Source organism: Rattus norvegicus, chromosome 8 (genome assembly GCF_036323735.1).
Source record: "Rattus norvegicus strain BN/NHsdMcwi chromosome 8, GRCr8, whole genome shotgun sequence".
NCBI lineage: Eukaryota > Metazoa > Chordata > Mammalia > Rodentia > Muridae > Rattus > Rattus norvegicus.
In genome coordinates this window covers 59,901,642-59,924,491 of record NC_086026.1, presented here as the reverse complement: position 1 = coordinate 59,924,491, position 22,850 = coordinate 59,901,642, and the positions used below count along the sequence as shown (strand labels likewise).

The 22,850-nt window shown below is 44.0% G+C and overlaps 1 protein-coding gene across 11 annotated transcripts in view; it reads left to right on the top strand.

The window, feature by feature from the left end:
• Positions 1-20,274, top strand: part of Dixdc1 (DIX domain containing 1) — a 73,378-nt gene extending 53,104 nt beyond the window's left edge. For all 11 annotated transcript variants that reach the window (XM_063265745.1, XM_017595731.3, XM_063265744.1 and 8 more), the window contains 10 exon segments: positions 28-132; positions 542-595; positions 995-1,087; positions 1,165-1,236; positions 2,023-2,112; positions 2,426-2,593; positions 3,047-3,113; positions 13,632-13,737; positions 15,397-15,505; positions 16,717-20,274. In XM_063265745.1, the coding sequence (XP_063121815.1) occupies positions 28-132; positions 542-595; positions 995-1,087; positions 1,165-1,236; positions 2,023-2,112; positions 2,426-2,593; positions 3,047-3,113; positions 13,632-13,737; positions 15,397-15,505; positions 16,717-16,794 (942 nt within the window). In that variant the 3' untranslated portion in view covers positions 16,795-20,274.
• The last annotated feature ends 2,576 nt before the right edge of the window (positions 20,275-22,850 follow it).

Sequence of the window (22,850 nt, the reverse complement as noted above, 5' to 3'; positions counted from 1 at the left end):
GAGTCAAATAGTGTCCTTATTCCCCAGGATGCCTTGCAGCAGAGGTTGACTCAGCAGGACACGTCCGTTCTTCAGCTCAAGCAAGAGCTGCTGAGGGCAAATATGGATAAGGATGAGCTGCACAACCAGAATGTGAGTTAAATGTGTGACCTTTGACCTCAGAGAACCCATTAGTCAAGTGGGATGGTGCATGAGCTGCCCTTGTAATCTCTCTTAGTTTGTTCCTGGGGTGCCTTCTTTCCATGTCTGTAGTTATTTTAATTCCCATAAGACTCATTTCTGGTCTTAGGCCACAGCACCTAAGTCTACAGCACCCTGGATGGTCCTTGACTCAGCTTGGAGAACACTAAGGCCTAATTGTGTTAGTACAGTCTGCTTATTTTGTTAAAGACGCGTGGGGCTGGCGTGTGTTTTTGTCAAGGCCTACCCTCCGAGTGCTGTATACTGTAACTGTCTGTTAAATCTGGTTACCAAGTGGCTGGTTTGCCTGAGGATCTGTGCATAATACCTACAGGCCACTGAATTCTTTTTTGCCTTGCAGGTGGATCTGCAGAGGAAGCTTGACGAGAGGAACCGGCTCTTAGGAGAATATAAAGTAAGAAATGCCCTCCAGGTGACTTTTGTGAGTAGCTCCTGTTAGCCAGTGCGCAAAGAACACTTTTGTATTCAGCTCGGTCTTTGCTCTCGGGTAGGAAATCTTTCCATTAGCCCCAAAGCAGCGTAGATAGCAAAGCTCTGGAAAGGAGCACAGCACAGGAGCCTGGCAACAGCCAGTGGCAGGCCCGCCCATAGCAGCTCTCCCAAAGGCAGTTTGCTCCCTCTTTGTCTTTCTAAGAATCCTGGCACCACGTGAGACTGTTACTGTGTGGAAAGCCTCCTGGGTACAGAATGAAGAAATGTGTACCCAGGGGCTCTTTTAGGTTGCATTAAAAGGGTGTGAACCCCTTGATAACCTTGGGTTTGCCTTGATATTCTTTGCGGTTCTCTTTTGCAGAAAGATCTGGGACAGAAGGACCGCCTTCTTCAACAGCAGCAGGCCAAGTTGGAAGATGCTCTTCGGAAACTCTCAGACGCCAGTTACCAGCAGGTCAGGATGCATCAACCACTGGCCTGCCTGGCCCTCTGGCCTGAAGGAAACACTTTCCTGATTTGATCTGTTTTCAGGTGGATCTAGAACGGGAGCTAGAGCAAAAAGATGTCCTTCTGGCTCACCGCGTGAAAGGAGACACAGATGAGGTAACCGAGAACGCTAGGATTCTCCCCAGAGTGGGCACTGACTGTGGGCAGGCTCTGGGCCCTGGGCATGTGGCTCAGTGGTAGAGCCCTTGCCTGGTCTGCTCAACATTTCAGGTTCCCTCTCCATCACCCAGGCCACAGGGTCAGGGTGGTACTTAGCTTCTAACACTTAGAAATGAAATGTGAAAGCGACAGTGACCCTCTCTGTTGAGTATTGAACTGTGTAAGCAACTGACTACAGTCTTACTAAGCCACTTAACACAGAGTTGGATTTAAGATGCATTCACTCTGCATTCTTGGTTGCTTAAAGAAAAGAAGGCTAGAGTAGCCAGGGGCTTCTAGGCCAAGGTTGCCATATCATTCATTCTGATTCACAATGACCAAATGTCAACTGCGGCCTTGATACAGCAGTGGGGAAAAGGAGACCACATCTTCATATCTCTCTCTCTCTCTCTCTCTCTCTCTCTCTCTCTCTCTCTCTCTCTCTCTCTCTGTGTGTGTGTGTGTGTGACTCTCTAACTCCCATGTCACTGTGGAGGGTGTGGTTTACACGTGCACATTTCAGCTGGCTTTGCATGTGGGTTCTCAGGATCAGACTCCAGTTTTCAGGTTTGCTGCACTTTTCCTCACTGAGCCCTGTCCTCAGCCCCCACACAACACTTTTGATGTAAGTAGGAAACCGTTATGTAATTATATGCTACACCAGAAAGTGAGGAAGCTAAAGGAAGAGGTGCCTTGGTTTGGAATTCTCCTGTTAACAACCTTTGTTTCTTCTTGATGCTCTAGGTGACAAATTACAACAGTCACAGCTCTCAGCGCAATGGCTTTGTCCTTCCGGTGGCAGGGAGAGCCGCCACTACTGCCACCCACAGAGGGGTAGGTTCCTAGGACTAGAGAACCAGCTGAAGCGAGAGCAATGCCCCAGGCATCGCTAGCTGCTAAGCTTTAAATATCTCAGGCCTTTGATTACATGTGCAAGGGCGTTTTCACGTGTGAGGCATTTAGTACCCAAATTTTTAAAAATTAAGCATTACCTAGTGGGTGAATAGTAGGTACTTGAGGCAGATTTTCCTCCATAGAACTCAGGCTTCTATCCTAGGAATTTTCCCTTTAATCCTCTTTAGCTCAGTGGCTGGGGATGGGGATAGAAATATGACATTGTACTGTTCCACCTGCACTTTCCTTTCAGCCACAGAGCAGTGACCTCCAGCTCGTCCGAGATGCTCTACGTAGCCTGCGAAACAGCTTCAGTGGTCATGACCCTCAGCATCACACCATTGACAGCCTGGAGCAGGGAATCTCTAGCCTCATAGAGCGTCTGCATGTCATAGAGACACAGAAGAAACAGGAAAGGAAGGTAATACTGCATGCCTTGCTTGGGCAAGCCCCTGAGGCAGCCTGGTCTCAGGAGTCTGCTTTCATATGGCGCAGTACAAGACCCCACTCGGTGCTCCGGCTGGGCTTCCGTCTCAGTGGCGCCGATGGTTGGATGTAGTGTGATAGTCCAGGGAAGGAATGTGTAGTAATTTATGCTCAGCTGCGTGAGGAAGTGTGGTACCTGAGTCCCGAGAGCCGTGCTGCTTTCGCCTCCCCACCTCCAAGGGGAGCTAACTCTGGGTGAGAAAATAGTTGGGACTTGCACTTAAGACCAGCGAACCTTTAATAGCTGTGCATGCTCCCAAGATAAATATGCCACATTTCCTACGTTCTAGAAGAGGATATAATTTATGCTTCGTTTCGTGTTTTAAATATTGTGGGTAAATACTTCCATCGATCATAAATAACTCTTGATATCACTGTGGCTTTGCAGGTTCGGGGGCGGTCACCCAGAAATCAAGCAAGCAGTGAATATCGAGCCTCCTGGCCCCCCAATTCCAGTAAGTGAAGGATGTCTGGGATATTCGACGTCCTTCCTGTGTGAAAGTTGGTTCTCTCTCTTTCTCTTTTCTTGTTTTGGGGAGGTAAGGGTGTTGTTGTTGGTGGCGGCTTTTTGTTTCTCCTCTGGTAAGGTGCAGATTACCTTTCTGTACCACACACAGACACTAGCACACAGGGGTAAAGGCCCCATGTAGACCTCATCTTGACTTCGTCACATTCAGTGTAGGTGTCGTCGTCTTCAGCAATAGGGCCTTGCTGTCAGTTTGTGTAGAGCGACCTAGAGGCGTGGCAACAGCCTGCGTGGTTTTGGGATTCCCGTGGGACCCTTTGGCCAACAACTCAGTTAGATGTAACCCAATCTTGGTATTGGAAGCTTTGTTTGTTGACAAGAGATGTCCAGTTTGTGGCTCCATATCCCCCATTATTTGGAAATTCATTTAAATTACCTTCATATACGTATACGTATATTTTAGCAAGTTTTCCTGAGGTTTCCATGCTACTCCCCAAATGACCCTTAGGTTTTCCTCTCTCCTCATACTCCTTCCCTTGTCCTCCTCCCCTCACTAATCCTTCCCCCGCATCCATCCATAACTATCCATTCTGTTTCCTTTTCCTACGGAGAGCTATCCATCCCCTCAAGTCCCTTAGTCTGTACCTAACTCTGTGCTACTACATACTGGCTTAGCAGCCAACATACACAGTAAGCAAACACGCAGCATATCTGTCTTCTGGGCCGGGGATACCTCGCTCAGGATGATTTCTCCTACTTCCCTCCATTTACTTACACATTTGATGGTATTCTTTTTAAAGGCTGAGTAATATTCCATTATGTAAATGTACGCCATTCTTCTGTTGAGGGGATCTAGGCTGGTTCCAGGTTCTGACTGTGAGGAGTAGAGAACAATGAGCACAGTTGAGCAGGTGTCCCTGTGGGACGGTGACATGTCCTTTGGACCCAGAGGCAGATGGATTCCCATCTTCCTGAGGAACTGCCACACTGACTGCAACAGAGTCTGTTCAAGTTTGCACACTCCCACGTCAGGGGGTGCGTGTTTCCCACTCTCCACATCCTCAACACCACTTGTGTAGCTGAGCTGAACCATTCTGATGGATGTAAGATGAAATCTCAAAAAGTAGTTTTGGGGGCTGGGGATTTAGCTCAGTGGTAGAGCGCTTGCCTAGGAAGCGCAAGGCCCTGGGTTCAGTCCCCAGCTCCGGAAAAAAAAAAGAACCAAAAAAAAAAGTAGTTTTGATTTGCATTTCCCTGATGGGTCGAGATGTTAACTGTTTCTTTAGGTGTTTCTCAGCCATTTGAGGTCCCCCCCTCCTTTTTTGAGAATTCTTGTTTAGATCTGTACCCCGCCTTTAATTGGGTTGTATGTTTTCTTGATATTTAGTTTTGGGTTCTTTATGGATTTTGGGTATCAGCCCTCTGCTGGATGTAGGGCTGGTGAAGATCTTTTCCTATTCTGTATTTATGTATTTTGGGTATCAGCCCTCTGCTGGGTGTAGGGCTGGTGAAGATCTTTTCCTATTCTGTAGCTGCCATGTCTTTGCCATGAAGAAGCCTTTCAGTTTCACGAAGTCACATTTCTTAATTGTTGATCTTAGTGTCTGCACTATTGATGTTCTGTTTAGAAAGTTGTCCCCCTGTGCCAGTGCATTCAAAGCTATCCCCTGAAGCCATAAATTATTAATCCACTCTCAACTCCCTGCCGGTGGCAGGTGCTTCTCGATAGATACTACTTGGCAAAATGCTCTGGATTCGAGAATGAAAGACACACACACATACACACACAGACACACACACACACACACACACACAGACACACACAGACACACACAGACACACACACACACACAAAGACACACACACACACTTACTTACTTACTTACTTACTTACTTACTTTCCCTGTCATGGTAATTCTAAAAACTCCTCCTCTCCTGCTCCCTTGCCTGGGAAATCGAAAGCCCCTCATCTGTCTACCTACTCAGCCATTGGCTGCCCAGCCATCTACCTGCCCAGCCATTGGCTGCAGCCACTGCCACTTTATTTCACCAATCAAGCCAACTGGGGACAGGGACCCGCAGCTTCTTACAGGCAGATGTGCTGGTTCTCATGTAGTTTTGGGAGTCCGACTATACAAATAGCGTTAGAACCAATCCACAACAACCCCCCCTTCCTCTTCTATCTGGTTCAGTGTATCTTGGCCTTATGCTGAGATCTTTGATCACTTGGACTTGAGTTTTGTGCAGGGTGATAAACATGGACCCATTTTGATTCTTTTACATGCAAACACACAAGTTTGACCGGCACTATTTGCTGAAGATGCTGTCTTTTTTTCTAGTGTGTATTTCTGGCTTCTTTATCAAAAATCAGATGTTTGTAGGAGTGTGACTTTACACCTAGATCTTCGATTCGATTCCAGTGATCACTGTGTCTGCTCTTGTGCCAATCAGACATTTTGTAATTTCCATATTTCTAGCTTCTGGGTAGACTCCTTTTTTAGGCAGTGTTTCTTTCACTTTTATGATTTTTTCCTTAAGCAAACTAGAGTCACATTAGCTCTAGGATTATGAACACTCATGACGTCACCACCATCAGCCATTTGGAGGATTCTGCTGATGTGGGCTAAACTATCTGGAGACTATGCAAGTTCAAAACATTCATACTGAATAAACCATAAAGCAACAAACATATATCTAGGCCATGCCAGTCTCCTATGGAACACGTGAAAAGTGTCTGTTTTTCCTAGGGGCTCAGAGTTCAAATTCTTCGTGGATTTTCTTTAAAATGTCTGAGTGTCCAGGCCATTCATTTAAGGCCTGCTAAATCTTTGCACCGCCCAGTGGCATGGTTAGGAGGTGCGTTTGGACCAGTTCCTGTGCACCCACTTTCCTCAGGTTGGTTCACCTGGTTGGAATGCTGCTCCCTCCGCCCTGCCAGTCTCACAGCAGTAGACATTTTGAATCTTGGTTCAGTAAAGTTTGAATTTTCTCACATTTTTTCTTTTACCCAGGCCCAATTTTAAAGAATCCAAACAATTTAAATGAAGATCAAATAGCTGACTAGAGCCATTATCTTTGTGTGTATAATTTAGTTTTCCTTTCCCCCTTTTTGGTGTATACACAATTTTATTACGTTTTTATTTGTCTTTTATGTGTATGAGTTGTTTTGCCTGCATGTACGACTGTGTACCACTTGGCAACCGGTGCCAGGGGAAGCTGGGAGAGGGCTTCCGGTTTCAGCGCCCCTGGAACTGGGGTTACATTTGTGAGCCACCTTGTGGGTGTTGGGAATTGAACCCAGGTCCTCTAGAAGAGCAGCTTTTCCAAAACCATATAAAAGCTGGGCACAGCAGTTCATGCTGTCATCCTAGCACTTGGGAGCTTAAAGCAGAAAGACTACAAATTTGAGGCCAGTCATAGTGAGACTGTCTCAACAACAACAAAATTCCAAAACAAAATGAAAGAAAATCAAACCAACTGAACAAGCAAGAGAATTCAATGTATTTCAAAGAACTCTTAGGAAAAAAAAAGATTCCTCAGCTAATTTTTGTAACTAAAATAATTGGTTTCTCTCCCAGCAGCCTCAGATTCTCACTTAGAGAAATGCTGCAGTCAGAAATTTGAGAACACAATTTACTCTACAAGAATTTTTACATCTCATACTTGTGCAAATATTTTAAGGGTTTTATTCTGTAGTCTGATTTTTATTTAACTGTTTTGTTTTTAGAAACAGAGTCTCATTGTAAACCAGGCTAACTTCAAACTATGGAGCTGGGATGACCCTGAACTCCTGATCCCACTTCTGTCTCCTATGTGCTAGGAGTACTGGGGTGTTTGTAGGCCTATGTAGACCAGGCTGTCCTCAAACTCAAAGTGATCTTTCTGAATCTGCCTCCTGAATGCTGGGATTAAAGACATGCCCTACCATGCTTCTTTAGAATTCTAATTTGATTGTTATCCTCTTTGGTGGTTATTCAAGGTTAATATAAACTGCCAATGTAAACTTAAACGTTCTTAGAAATTCTTTTTCAAATAATAACTCCTTCCCTTTTAGACTAATTATTTCATGCATACATATAGTATCATTTAAAGGATTAGGCTAAGTTTATAGTTGCTTAGAGATCTGAATGTTAATCCAGAACTTTCATGTGAATGGGTTTTAATAAGTTCTATTAGTTATTAATATGACCCAGCCAGCCCCCAATAATCAAGGCAGAGCCCTGTGAATGTTTTAAACCGGCTTTAGCACAGTTACTTGGTGAATTACCCCTAACTATTTTCTATATTCTAGACTGTTAATGCCCCAGCTGCACTCCTCTAGCACTTGCTGTTTGAGTCTCGTCTGGGTAATTTCTGCTCCATCAGCCGCTCCTCAGGGTCTGTTTCTCCTGGCCACGTGCTCCTGGTCCACCCAGCCTCATGGTAGCCTCCTCCTCCCTCCTTCTTTCTCCTTGTTCTTTCTCCCTCTCCTCCTTCTTTTCTCTGTCCTCATGGTCCCTACTTGTGACACCCAGCCTGGTAATTGAAAACTCGACTACCTCTATTCTCCCCAGTAATTGGCTGTAGCCGCTTTTATTTAGCTTTACATTTGGAAGCAAAGTTTATACAACAAAGACTGGTGTACTGGGAATTCTGGGAGCAACCAGGTCTGGGGGCAACCAGGTCTGGGGAGCAGGATTTAACATTTGAATATGTAGCAGCACCAGACCAACCACCAACACTCCCAGTGACACCCATCCTCACAAACAGGCCAGCGTGTCCCTCCCCTTATCAAGTCTAAGAACCTGTGCAACTGTGGAAGCCCCTTAACTATGGATGTCTTTTAATCTCCTACATCAGACTGCCTTTTTTTTTAAAAAGACTTATTTATTTATTATTTTATGTATGTGAGTACACTGTCCTCAGACACACCAGAAGAGGGCATTGAATCCCATTACAGATGGTTGTGAGCCACCATGTGGTTGCTGGGATTTGAACTCAGGACCTCTGGAAGAGCAGTCAGTGCTCTTAACCACTGAGCCATCTCTCCAGCCCCCATTTATCAGACTAACTAACAGGTCTATATGTACCCTCTTCTTTTCTTTCTTTTACACTTTAACACTTATTATTATTGTGTGTGTTTGCATGCCCATGTGCCACAGTGCGTAGGTAGAAGCTTTAGGACACCTTGCAAGGGTCAGTTCTCTCCTTCTACCCTGTCAGTTCCGGGAACCACACTGAGCCTTGCAGCAAGAAGTCTTTCCTCCTAACATCTCTCTGGCCCTGTCTTTGTCTTCCTCCTTCCATGGATCACCTCATCTAGCTCATCCTTACTTCTACCCAGTTATTCTGTTATCCTCACTGTTGGGCTGCAGGTAACATTCTTACTGTCTAGTTAAGTATTGCGTCTCAAGCCTTGCCTTCCATTGTCTTTTCAAATGCATCTAACGTTCCTGAGTAGTCTGAGAAACGTTCTCCACCATTGGTTTCAGGCTGAGCAGCCTGTCCTGGTGACGGTGTACTGAGCATCCTTCACTACAGCTGCACATTGAGCGCCCTGTAGCCTGCAGTATTAGATTGTGCGGATGTGGCCTGGCACGAGGTGGACCTGGTGCCACTTTTCATTGCAGTCTGCTGAGCTAGAGTCCACAGTTTTCCTCACATTCTGGAATGCTAATTCCGAGTCATCCCCTCCCCTCCACATGCCTAAGCTGTCTCAGTCTCCTTCAGGATCCTTCCACGTGACTTCAGGCATTCCTATGTGTGGATTACTTTTAGTTTATTCTCATCCCAGCCTTTCCTGAGCTTCCAGGATATGGATTTGGATGCCAATGAGATGGTCCTCTTTGTAAGGTCAAAGGCACTTGGAGTTCCTCAAACTGAATGTAAGCTAACAGAACAGGAAAATAGAGAATATAAAATCAGACAGAGACAACTGAAGTGCAGTCTTGGGGTAGCCACTCCACAGTGTATGGCCACAGACAAGAACATTAATTAATGGTGTTGAGTCTAAGTTTCTTTATTGTCTAAGGGAGTTAATCTTGAAAGATCTGAGCATTGAGTGAGAATTCCCCTGAAAATCACTACAAAATCCGGGGGCACACAGTGTATGTGAGGCCGTGCCTCCATCCCGCTCTGGCTGTGCTCCGGCCAAATCCTTTCCTATTGTTTCACGAGGTGAAACAATTATTTCAGTGCCTTTGAAATGTGTGTGTGTGTGTGTGTGTGTGTGTGTGTGTGTGTGTGTGTGTGTGTCTATGCATACTACATATGTTGTGCAGGTGTCTGCAGAGGTCAGAGTGGGGCTTCAGAACCCCTGAAACTGGAGTTACACAGGGTTGTGCACCGCCTGGGTGCTGGAAACTGGACTGGCATATGCTGAGGTTTCGCTCTTGCCCCTTATTTCAGATTTAAAGTAACACAGTAAGCTTGTGGGATAAAATTAAGAGTTCGTTTATAAACCCATATATGTATAGTCATTCGAGTTAGGTCAAGTGACTGTCCTATAACATGGGATCCTTACAAGTTACCCCATATATGTTTTTAAAAAAACCTATATAACTTCCAGAAAAGGAGAAATATACTTTAGGACTCATTAATGAATTCCTAGATATGGCATCAAAAGCATATGCAGCTAAAGAAAAAATTAGAACAGCTGTTACACAAACAACATGTCTTTGCCTAAAAGGAATTGGAAAGCAGGGAAGTGGTGGCCTGGGCCTTTAACCCTAGCTTTTGAGAAGCAGCAACCAAAGGCCTAACCTCAGCTACTTCGTTGCCACTCCTGTGTTGGCAGAGGACACTGTATACCACAGCCAGAGACGTGTTCTCCCCCTGCCCTCTCTGAGACAGAGTCATGCTACTGTGGTCAAGCTCGACGATCTTCCTGCCCCAGCCTCTTGAGTACTGGGATCATCTACGGCCTTAACACTTGATGGCTGATACAAAGAATTATGAGGGCCAGCTGGGCGTGATGGCACACACCTTTAGTCCCAGAACTCAGGAGACAGAGACAGACTGATCTCTAAGCTCAGGGCCGCCTGGTCTACGGAGCAAGTTCCAGGACAGCTTACGTGGTAGGAAAGAGCTAACTTCTTCAGATTGTCCTATGGACCTCAACATGTTTGTGCACACTGTCCCATTGCCCTCCCCCAAACAAAAAATATTTAATTAAGAGACATCCCAAAAACAAAGAAAAAGCCACTGCCAGAACCAGGTTAGTCAACAGAGCCAAACCCAAGTGTGGCAGGTATGTTGAGACCAGGAATTATAAATAAATAACAGATTAATGTGTTCATTGTTGTGATAAAAATGTACCAATGAGAGATTTTAGTAATGAGTCAGAAATTATAAAAAATAAAATAAAAAGGTTAAAAACAAAAGTTTGGGACTGGAGAGATGGCTCAGTGGTTAAGAGCACCGACTGCTCTTCCAGAGTTCCTGAGTTCAATTCCCAGCAACCACATGGCGGCTCACAACCATCTGTAATGGGATCTGATGCCCTCTTCTGGTGTGTCTTGACAGCTACAGTATAGTCACATACATAAAATAAAGAAATCTTTAAAAACAAAACAAGCAAAAAAGAGCAGATAAATATGAAGATGGTTTCCAACATAGGCCTCAGTAGTCTCAACACAGCCACCGAGGAATCCACAAACTTAAAAATGTGGTGATAGAAATTAGCAAAATGTAAACATTAGGAGAGAAAAAACAAGGGACAGGAAAGAAGCCGGGCCTGAGCAGAGCGAATCAAATGACATCAGATCAAGATGTGAGCAGTTGGAGTCACCAAAGGAGAACAGTAGGATAGAAATTCTTTTTGAATAGCTAAACCTGTTGCCATTCACATATGTGCAGTGCCACTATGGAAGCTGAGGCAGGAGAATGATGAGTTTGAAGCCAGCCTGGGATACATAGCTAGTTTGTGGCCAGCATAATAGTAATTAAGAGAGCCCTAGTTTGGTTAGAAAACACAATTCTGGAGTAAAACAAAAAATTGGGCTAACGATGTGGCTCACTTGGTAGAAAGCTTGCCAGTGTGCACGAGGCCATGGATTTGATCCCTGGCATTGCATGAACTAGTTGTGGTGCTGCATGCCTGTAATCCCAGGACTGGGGAAGTAAAGGCAGGAGAATCAGAAGTTCAAGGTCATCCTTGGCCACACAGGAAGTTGGAGGCCATCGTGGGCTTCGTGAGACCCTGTCTGTGAGAGAGAGAGAAAAATAAACACGTAACAGTTAGTCATGGCTTTTGCTTCTTAATTTGTATAGGTGTTTTGCCTACACATGTGTGCCTATTGCCCATGGAGATCAGAAGAGGGATTGGAATCCCTGGAATTGGACTTACAGGCAGCTATTAGTTGCCACATGGGTGCTGGGAACTAAATGCAGGCCTTCTGCAAGAGCAGTAAGTGCTCTTACCCACAAACCTGTCCCTGCAGACATGATCAAGCCCCCCTACTGTCAGCCACTCCCACCAGAGGCAGCTGGAATATAGTGGAGATCCAACAGCAACCAGAAGAAGAGAGGACACCCCTTAGGCAGATTTTCGAGGGGACGTGTTTGTAGAGCCGATCTAAATGAGATATAAAGTCAAAATTTAGGAGTTGGATCCTAGAGCCTTATCCTCCTTTGGGAGTGGAATATGCTAGGAATCTATCCATTTAAGGAAGATTCTAGAAGGATTATAGTACACGGCTGATCCCTCACAGGGCCAGCCCCTCTGAGTACTCACCATGATACTGAAGAAAGGAGTCTAACATGCCTAAAGTGGGAATGACATTAAGGGACTCCCTGTGTAGCCCTGACTGGCCCAGAACTTGCTGTATAGAACAGGCCTTCAAACTCACAGAAATGTACCTGCCTCTGCCTGCCCAGTACTGGGATTAAAGGAATATGTTACCAAGCCCAGCAGTATTTAGGTTTTAAGTTTAGGCTTGTGGTTCATTTAGAGTCATTTTTCTGTACAGTGTGAGGCCTGGTGTAAGACTCAGTTTTATTCTTCTTTAATGGGTCTTTAGGCCTCTAGTGCTTGTTGTGGTTGTTTGAGACAAGGTCTCACTATGTAGCCCTGGCTGGCTTGAACTCACAGAGATCTGCCTCTTTCTGCCTCCCAAGTGCTGGGATTCAAGGTGTGCATCACTGTGTCCAACTCTACCTTTTATTTTTAAGATTTACTTTTCTTTTTATGCATTTGTAGACACCATACATGCAGTGACTCTGGAGGCCAGAAGAGGGCATCAGAACCCTTGGAACAGGACCATGTGGGTTATGGTGACCCAGTTCTCTTGCCAGAGACTGAGGCAGCCATCTCATCAGTTTCCCAACTCTTATTTTAAAGGCATATTTCCTGATGCTTTATCAGATTTTAAGGCATTTATAAAATCGCATATATTTTCATATTCATAGAGAAGCTTAATAACAAAAGAGTCTATTTGTCAAGGTAATAATAAAAATATCAAAGTCCAAAATTCCTTTCCTATGAAGGTATTTGGGGTTTGGTATTCATATTTTTCCTAGAATTCTCTCCCTCCTTCCTCCTCTTTCTCCCCCTCTTCTTCTTTCCTCCTCTTTCTCTTCCTTCTTCTCTGACAGCCGTTGACTGTAAGGTGTGGTTTAGAAGGTGAGGTTGACAATGTTCAGAGTGCCAGAAAGCATGGTTAGATGTTTGGTCTGATTGTTCTCGCCATATCCGTTACTAGTAGAGCTCCTGTTTGGTGACTGGATGGATGTTACCAGAACCATCTATATCATCCAGTAGAGTCCTTTAGGCACTCTCTGCCGGGCCTGACTGGCTAAGTTAGTCCTTGACCCAATGAGGTGGAAGGAGAGAACTGACTCCAAAAATCTGTCTTCGGATCTCCACACACGCCCACACTAAAATACTTGTAAGGCTAGGTGTGGTGGCCTATGCTTTTCATCCCAGCACTCAGGAGGCAGAGTTAGGCAAATAGATCTCTGAGTTCAAGGTCATTTAGGTGTTTTGAATCGAGTTCTAAGTCAGACGGCTGCATAGGGAGACCCTGTCTCAAAACAAACTCAAAGCACAGCACAGGACCACACCTCTGTAGGCTGATGTACAGGCCCTTGGGATCAGAACTTTGATAGTCGTTTTCTCTGTTTTGTCCCTCAATTGTTTTTTCTTTTTACAAATCATGTAAATATTCTTACTCTAAAATCTGAATGTAGGCAGTTTACAGGTCCTGCTGGATGTCTACTGAGTCCCCTGAAATCCAGGCAGGCAACACTCTTTGACCTCTTGACCTTTAGCAACAGTGCTGTAGAGTGGGTGGCATTCCTCTGACAGAAATCCCTGGACTGAATGAGAAATGGGGCCCCACGACTGTGCTCATGCCCAAGGCACCTCTTGTCCTCGTGCCGATCCTGAGCCATGCTCTGGGGACGTGGTGCTTTGGCAGTGCTGATGGAGGAGCTGTGTGACCTCGGCAGCTTCAGCCTCGGGAGACATTTTGAGTAAACGGAGGGTGAACAGTGGCTGGAATCGAATGTCCTAACTCTGTGTTTGCAGCGTTGCCTCACTCCCAGAGCTCCCCGGCCGTCAGCAACACCTGCACTAAAGTGCTCTACTTCACGGACCGCTCACTCACGCCCTTCATGGTCAATATACCAAAGAGGTGAGACACCCATGTCATTATTTCACTGTAAAAAACAAACAGAACAGAAGCAGGGCCCTCAGCAACAGGGCCCTCAGCAACAGCCCGATGAGCAGCTGGGGGTGTTTGAGAAGCAGCTGGTGAGGAAGCCAGAGCTCAGGACTTCAAGATTCTGCTCCTGGCTTGGCAGGTTTTTGTTTGCTTGCTTGGACTGTTGTTATTTGGGCACGGGGGCAGGGGGCTAGTAGCCTTGGCTGGTCTTGAACTCTCTATGCAGACCAGGTTGGCCTCCCTCCAGCTAGTAGAGGTCCTCCTGCCTTGCCTCCTGAGTGCTGAGGATAAAGCCACACCCAGCAGCCAATGGCGTTGTAATGGATAAGCAGGAGGTATTGCTAGGCACAGGAATAACAACTCTATGTTGTTTTGAGTTTAGTTTGTTTTTTGTTTTTTGTTTTTTGTTTTTTTTTTTTTTGAGACAGGGTCTCACTGTATAGCTCTGGGTGGCCTGCACTTACCCGTCTGGTCTTGAACTCCCAGAGATCCACCTGCCCCTGCCTCCCAAGTGTTGAGATTAAAGGCCTGCACCACAGGAAAAATAACTGTGCTTCTTGTTCTGATAACACACATTTGGAAAAATTTGCTTTTTTTAAGTATTCAAAATAGCTCCTTCTGGTAGCCATGACCTCTAGCCTGTCCTCGTGGGCACTATTCATGGGTGTTTACCTCTATGTGATGCCGCAAGTCATACCTGTAAGAATTTACGTGGAAAACATCCCAGAAGTTCAGTTCAGTACAGTTCCTCCCAGTGCAGCTCAGTGATAGGGTGCTTGCCTCGAACTGCTTAAGCCTCTAGGTTTATAAATGAAATAAACCCTGAAGAACTACCAAGAGAGGTTCTTAGGTTTCTCCTCTCTTTGAGTCTACTTATTTGGACTAGATAGAAGTGAGGGTTTTAAAATTTCGTTTTGTATTTTTTTGGGGGGTGGGTGGGTGTTGTTTTCCACAACAGGGTTTCTCTGTGTAGTCCTGGCTGTCCTGAAACTGTAGACCAGGATGGTTTTGAACTCAGAGACCTGCTTGCTGCTGCCTCCAAGGGTTGGGATTAAAGGCGTGAGCCTTCACAGGGCATTTCCGTATTTTCTAAACATGGAGGGAATGCTGGTGTTGAGCTGGGTGGCACTTACATGTAACCTGATCAGCTGGGGGTGGAAACGTGATTGTGAATTTGAAGTCACCTACGCTGCTAGCAAAGTCAAGGCAGCCTTGGGTTATAGAGTGAGAGAGACCTGTCCAAAATTAACAAAACAAAAAATGCCTGATGAATTTAATTTTATCAGCCTAAGAAAACTGGGCCATTTTGTCAGGCGAGAAACTGAGAAAACTTAATATTGTTATTTAATGAGTTGTATTTTGAATACCTTATTTTCAGGTTATATAACAGCAAAAGCAATGCGTCTGAGTTCTTGGGTCGCCTGATGGGTAATGCCATGCTCATTCCTAGTGTTCAGTGGTTGCCCAAACTCTATTTAGTGATACCTGGGTTATCAGGGGCTATGACCTAGGATTGAAGCCATGCTGTTTCTGCCTGTTGACTTTTGGTCGGGGCCTGGATTTAAAGCTAACACACTACCTTCCCAGCCTACGATTAACAGACTCTTGGTACACTCTTCTGTATTACAGGCTGGGGGAGGTGACACTGAAGGACTTTAAAGCAGCTATTGATCGAGAAGGGAGTCACCGGTACCACTTCAAAGCACTGGATCCCGAGTTTGGCACTGTCAAAGAGGAGGTACAGAAACCAGGAGCAAGTTGGGAGTATTACTGGTCACTCCTGAATTAGCTCCCAGAAGTACCTGAGTTCCCATCTTAGTCAGTGGTTTATTGTTGTGAAGAGACACCATGACTGAAGCAACTCTTATAAAAGAGAGCATTTAACTGTAAGCCTGGCTTACAGTTTCAGGTTCAGTCCATTATCATCATGGAGGGAAGCATGACAGTGTGTTGACAGACATGGTGCAGGAGGAGCTGAGAGTTCTGTTGATTGGTAGACCTGGAGAAAAACTGCTCTGGATTTGCAGGCAGCTGGGAGAGAAACACTGAACCAGGCTTGGGCCCTAGAAACCACAAAGCCCACCCACAATGGCAAACTTCCTCCAACAAGACCACACCCACTCCAACAAGGCCACACTTCCTAATCTTTCCCAAGTAGTCCCGCTCACTGATGTCTAAGCATTCCAAGGTATGGAGTTTAAGGGGAGCATTCTTACTCAAATCATTCAACTCCCTGGCCTCCAGAGGCTTGTAACCATATCATAATGCAAAAATGCATTCAGTTCAACTTCAAAAGTCCACAGTCTATCAGGGTCTCAACACTTTAAAATTAAAGTCCAAAGTTAAAAGTCTCTTTGGGGATTCAAGGCGATCTCTTAACTATGACCCCCTGTAAAATCAGAATCAAAAAGCAGATCACATTCCTCCGACAAACAGTGGCACATGATACACATTTCCCTTGCAAGAGGAAAGGGAGCAGTGAGGGAATGCTGGACCAAAGCCAGCCCAAAGCCCAGCAAGGCGCACTTCGTATTAGCATCTTCATGTTTGAGGTCAGAGCACTCTTCCATCTCCAACTCCTTTCAGCTTTTTTGACTACAACATACTTCTCTTGTGCTAGCCCTACACCCCACCCCCACCCCCATGTCTGTGTTATGCATGAGCTGTGGAGTCAGGAGGTGATTCTCTTTCCACCATGTGGGTCCTGGCATTGAATTTAGGTCATGTGACAGTGCCTTTACCCACTGGGCCACCTTAGAGCCCTTAGGCCTCTTTTACCAGTATCGTAGTTTCTGTCTTGTTGAGATTGGGTATCAATCACACTGTGACACAACCTGGTCTGGAATTCATAGCTCCTCTCCTGCCTCAGCCAGTAGGGCTCTCCAATTATAGGCAGATACCGCATTTTGGGCTGCATTTTTCCATTATGGCTTTTTTTTTTTAAACTAGGTTTTCCATGATGATGATGCCATCCCTGGATGGGAAGGGAAAATCGTAGCCTGGGTAGAAGATCATAGAGAGAATTAACTGGACCTGGACACTCCCTGGCTGCTTCTCTCAGGAAAGAGGACTAACACCAGAGGACACTGAGAAGTTTCTAACTCGTGCTGCCAAAAAGAAGCTTCTTCAAGTATGATGGTCACGGGCCAGTCCTGTTTGTGTGCCTGGCATATCTGGTACTTCAAATCTCTGTCCAAAACATAGGAATATGGGTCCATCTGGAGCTCCTTGTCAGTGGGAACAGTGTTTTCTTCTACTCTGAGGACATCAAACCGAAGGCCTTAACCACCAGGGAAGGATGACCCCTCTCTCGTAGGGGCATGGCTGCTATGATCGGAACCTGGAGTGGAAGCATCAGTCCGTCGGTTGGCCTTGATGGTTGCAGCAATCAGAGCCCAGCATTTGTGCTTACAGACAAGGCAGAGGTACCAACTTTGCTGCTTCTTTGCAGACACTGCAAACCAGGAGTGACTTGTGAGGTGGTACCAAAGATGAGAGCCTAAATGCATAACTGGCCTGGACGTGAACGATACTGACTTGTTGACTGGGTGGGGAGAGGGCCGCCCATATTGTGCTATACTACGCCAAAACCATAACTCAGACCTTGGGCTGCCTCCTGTTTTTAACTGGCTCTGCAGCTTGTCCTTAGCCCACTGTGGGCATTTTTCACATGCTGTTGGTTTTCTCTGGGGACTCTTTAACTTTAGAGCCATTTTATTTTTCTCCAAACAGATAAACCTTGTGTTTGAAAAGGATGAGAGAAGCGAGAGGCTCCTTAAGAATCCAGGATACAGAAAGGTGCTGTTACCCACATCCCTTGACACGAACTCATGGCATCGCCTTTGCAAGGAGACAGACCTTTAATTTGTGTTTGTGAGTTGAGTACTGAGCACGACTTACTGGTCTGCCTCTCCCTTCGCGGCTGGAGTTACTTTCTATTACACATTTAGCTTGGGCTGCTCCCTGAGGGCCATGCCCAGTGGAACCCTTGGGCACGGAGCGTGAGTGAGTTGTGAATGGCAGGGTTGATTCAAGGTGAAGTCATTTCTTATTGCAACATTGCCGAGTATGAAGCTAAAGAGTTCAACTTCCAGAGGTTCCTCACTAACTTGGGTTTTCTCATTCACTCACCTAGCACCATCTGCCAGTCAGCCATGGTTATCTGTTTATACAGTCCCTCAAGCAGTCTGCAACCACACTGTACACTGCCAAACAGAAGAGTGGGACAGAGGGCTCAGTCTGGGGCCTGCCTGTCTCTGTCTCCCATTTTCAGCCATTTGAACAGCATATTCTTTGGAACGCTGAGATAACGTCTTATTGTTTTTTATAGACATGTCTTTTAAAAATAGTCCATGTTTGAGAATTGTTTTGTACTTGTTTGCTTTTGTCTGAGAACCATGTCTATTTTTCTAACTTGAATGACTTCTGTGTAATCTCACGTTCCCTGTACTCTATCCATTTTCTACAACACCCAGTAGCTTTTCTACCTTCTCTTCCTACTGCCTCCTGTGGTTTCAGAACAAGCTTTATTTTGTTACGAGTATACTAATGGCAGTTTGTTCTGTCCAATTCTCCCTGCTTTTAGTGGTGGAGATCTTTTTTATTTTATTTTTTCTAGTTGATTGCTCTTCTAAAAGACATGAGATCAAAAAGACCTGATGTCTTCCATGCACACTACCCTGGTCTTCTTTTGAAGAACAATTTTTCATCAGCTGTAACTAGGAAAGTTCAGGAAAGTCAGCCATAAGCAAGAACAACTCATTGTGAAAGCCAACAGAAGAAAAATGTTATTTCCGTTTTTTTCCAAGTCAATTGGAGGGATTAAAAAGTCCGTGTATCACCAATTTCTCTGTTGCATGAACTTTAGTGTTTTACTATCTGACAGCATGAAAGTGATCAGGCTAAACTTCAATACTGTAGTCCAGATACAACTTACCTTGAATGTCTGCTCTTAAATAAGGTTTTCCTTGTCCGTTTCCTTTCAGCAGTCTTAACATTATGTGAAATTAACTTTTCAGCCAAAATTAAATCAGAGAAAAAACTTCAAGCCCTCTACATCGTCTTTTTTTTTTTTTTTTTCATTTTTGGGAAAGGACCTGCCTGGCCTCAATGCCTACACACAGAGCAGAGGTCGAATGGAGTTCATTAGCCTCATGTACCATAAGTAAAATGGCCAAGCATCTCTCCCGGAGGATGTATTTCATTAATTCCTGTACATAGTGGGTCAGACATCCTCATTCCGGTCCATAATTCTGGAATCTTCAGAACAGGGGCAAGCATAAATTCATTCACTTTTAAATAATATCTTATTTGGCTAAACTCAAGGACAGCAGTTCTCTACCTGTAGGTTGTGACCCCTCTGGGGATCAAACAACTCCCAGGGGCTGCCTAAGACACTGGAAAACACAGATATTTACATTATGATTTATAACAGTAACAAAATTAGTTTTATGGTGGGGATCACAACATGAACTGTACTAAAGGGTCACAGCATTAGGTAGGTTGAGACCACTGCTCTTGGAGAACTTGTGGCTTAAAACTATTGCTTCCTGGTGATACTGGTATGGGCTAGTCCATTTTGCCATTGCTGACATCCTCTTTCCTTGGGAAAAGTGGTTTCAACCCTTTAATCCCAGCACTGGGGATGCAGAGGCAGGGAGGTCTCTTTGAGTTTAAGGCTAGCCTGGTCTACTCAGTAAGTTCCATGACAGCCAGAACTACATAGTGAGACTCTGCTTTGAAAAACAACAGAAAACAAAACCAAAACAAATGTACTCATCTGTAGAAATGTTCCTACATACACCTATATACACATAAGTAAAAATAAATCTTAAAAATGACCTCAAATGCTAATTTAGTTATTTAAAAACTGAAGAGTATCATCTTCTTGCTCAATTCCCTCAATCATTGGGAACACTTTACAGTTTGTACCTGAAGCTTCTGCCTGGTCATAGATACATGCCTGTAATTCCAACATTTGGGAGGCTGAGGCAGGAGTACTGGTTAGTGCCGATCTGGCCTATAATGAGATCTGTGCCCGGGTTAAATAGAAGGATGCGTTAGATACATTTGGCAACTCCAGTGCTCCTTTTGGACTGAGTTTTCAGCTCTTTTGACTGGGATAACTAAGTTATGAAAAGATCTTTATGTTCTACATCCAACTTAAGAATATCAGTTACTGAACAACATACCAGTTATAATCAAAATTCTCATCTTACTCATAAGTATCATCATTACACACTCTTACTTGTCAAACTTAAGAGGTATAGCTTGCTTAAAATACCTATGTGTAAAGTTCTATTTTCTTAGAAACATGGATGTTTGTAACCATGGCTTTCAGAGATTCTTACCACGTATTCTGTTTTACTGTGCTTTCATAGACTGTTATACCAGAGGTTTCCGATTATCAAAGTAATAACGTGTTTTAACTGCCTATATGTACCAGAGTTGTGAACAAGTCAAAACCAAACACACGCACTCTGAATAAAAGGGAGTTTGCAAACTAAATCCACCTCATCATCTTCATTTCTTTCTGTTACCGGAGATCAGCCAGGAAGCCATTTACATGAAGTGAAGGTAAATCTCAAGTGACCGCCCTGGTAGCTTGTTTGCTCATTATCAGGAGGGTGGAGATAAGGACTGTTTTATTGCTGGAGGTATTTTACTGTTGGTATTTCTAATGTAAGCGAAAGCTAGATCCTTAAGGTGGATTACTATAAAAAAGGACTAGCTAATTTTGCACCTCTTTTGAAATCATATGTAAATGTATAGACAGAAGAACCTGAGGTTATAAACTGTAACATTAGTCTTCAAATGCAATTCGAACCCTAATTAGCTCAGAAGTGTTTAAAACTGAAACCTGAACCCTGTGCGTGCGAATCATAATTTCTGTCACCAAGACGCTGAGGATCCTAGTCAGAAATGTATATTTATTTTTCTATTTTGAGACAGCATCTTACTATGTTATCTAAATCTATCTATCTATCTATCTATCTATCTATCTATCTATCTATCTATCTATCTACTTCTTTTCCAGATTATTAATCATTTCCCTTCAGCCTCGGCAGTAGCTGGAACCATAAGCATGGACTGCCATCCCAGCCCAGAAATGAATACGGGGTTCACAGATCAATTTAAAGGCTGTGCTGCCTCTCCCAAATTCAAGCTGGCTTCGTTTATCACTTAATGTTACCAATTTAAATGCTTGACATATTTAACTTTTAGCTCCGAGTGCTTTCTTTCACTTGGTTTCTGATTACGTATTTCCAACTTTGCTGTATTTGAGACAGGGTCTCACCATGTAGACCTGGCTGGCTGGCTGGCTGGCTGGCTGGTCTGGAACTCTGTAACAGAGATCCACCTGCTCTTTCAAGGGCGAGCAATTTTAACATTTTTTTTTTTTTTTAAGATAGAGTACTTGTGGGGTTGGGGATTTAGCTCAGTGGTAGAGTGCTTGCCTAGCAAGTGCAAGGCCCTGGGTTTGGTCCCCAGCTCCGAAAAAAAGAAAAGAAAAGAAAAAAAAAAGATAGAGTACTTGTAGGTAGTCTAGGCTAGCCTAAAACTGGCCCCCTGGTGCTGGAACAACAGATCAACAGTCATATACACCATACTGGCTATCAGTTTTAACTTTTTTTTTCTTCCAGTTTCTTCTTGTGTTCTTGGTGTTCTCTGACCATCTGTACACTGAGAAGTTGGTATAAATACAGCACATGCTTCCTCCTAATTTAATATCACTTTCAGTTCAGAAATGATAAGGCTTTCAAATTATATAGACCATACAATGGATACATATTTCATAAATGTTGCACATAAATCATTACTGATAACTGAAAAGTCAGGCACACTTACTACTATGCTAATTCAGAAGACAATGAGAAACACATAGGATCCTGATCTGCCTTACAGATTAGTAAAAGAAAAACCTTATTTATATGATGTTCGTGCCACATCAGATGGTCTTTACCCCTCTTCTTCTTCCCTTTCTCCTTCCCATTAATCCCGTTTGTTTCGTTTCTATGTCCTTGGCAGACATATATGATTTTGAACAAAAGTCTAGGATCACAAATGAGAGAAAATAATTTTTGTGAATGTCAAACTCCATTATTAATGACTGAAAAAAATTACAATGTGTATATACCCATTTTAGTTAGATATTCTTTTAGTATGGACACATAGTTTAGGTTTATAAATGAGATATCGTGTGTTAACTGTGCTGCAAGTTTAAAAAAACAACTTAAATATATGATATTGCAATACATAAAGTTGACAAATATTTTGATTTATAGTTGTTAATATTGAGGCTGCTGCCTCACCTAAATCTGTAACATGAGCTGGCAAGATAGCTCAGTGTTGGGCTGGAGAGATGGCTCAGAGTTTGAGTGTGTTAGCATATATACAGAAAATCATGTCAATTTTTAAAAAAATAGGTAACAAAATGTGGACATTTACTGGAAAACTTTGTCCTAATATCAAACCAAAATTCATTGATTGATTTTTCGATGAAATTCAAGTAAGCCACAGCAATTTTAAGATTCAAATACTCTTAACTATTCAACCTAAAGATTATACTGCTACAATGTTTATATATAATAACTGTGGGAAATGTCTGCTTTCTGCAATTAAAACCATTATGTTCACGTGAGAGCAGAAAACTTTGTACAGTAAAACCAGTGCGAATCACACCATGCTTGGTGAATCTGTGCCAAGGTGTTTCAAGCGGTGTTGGCTGGCCTTGTGTGACACCGAGGGCAAGGCAGTGCAAAGGTGTCCTCAGAGCCACAGTTGCAGTGACTCGGTGGAATTCAGTGTAGGCAGCCTTATCTAGAAACAACCTAGGTTGGTGTGATTCAGTTCAGACGCTTAAGGTGCCATTTTTTCTTTTGACTTTACATTGTTACTCCATAGTTTAAGAAAGGTTTTTGATGTTTTCCCATTGAGTTCACAGAACTGCAGAATAGCAGGACAATGGCTTTTGCAAAGTTGTATCTTAAACCTTTCTTTTAAAAAAGAATCTCTGTAGCCCACGCTGGCCTGGCAACTAACTATATAGACCAGACTGGCCTGGAACTTAGGGATCCACCTGC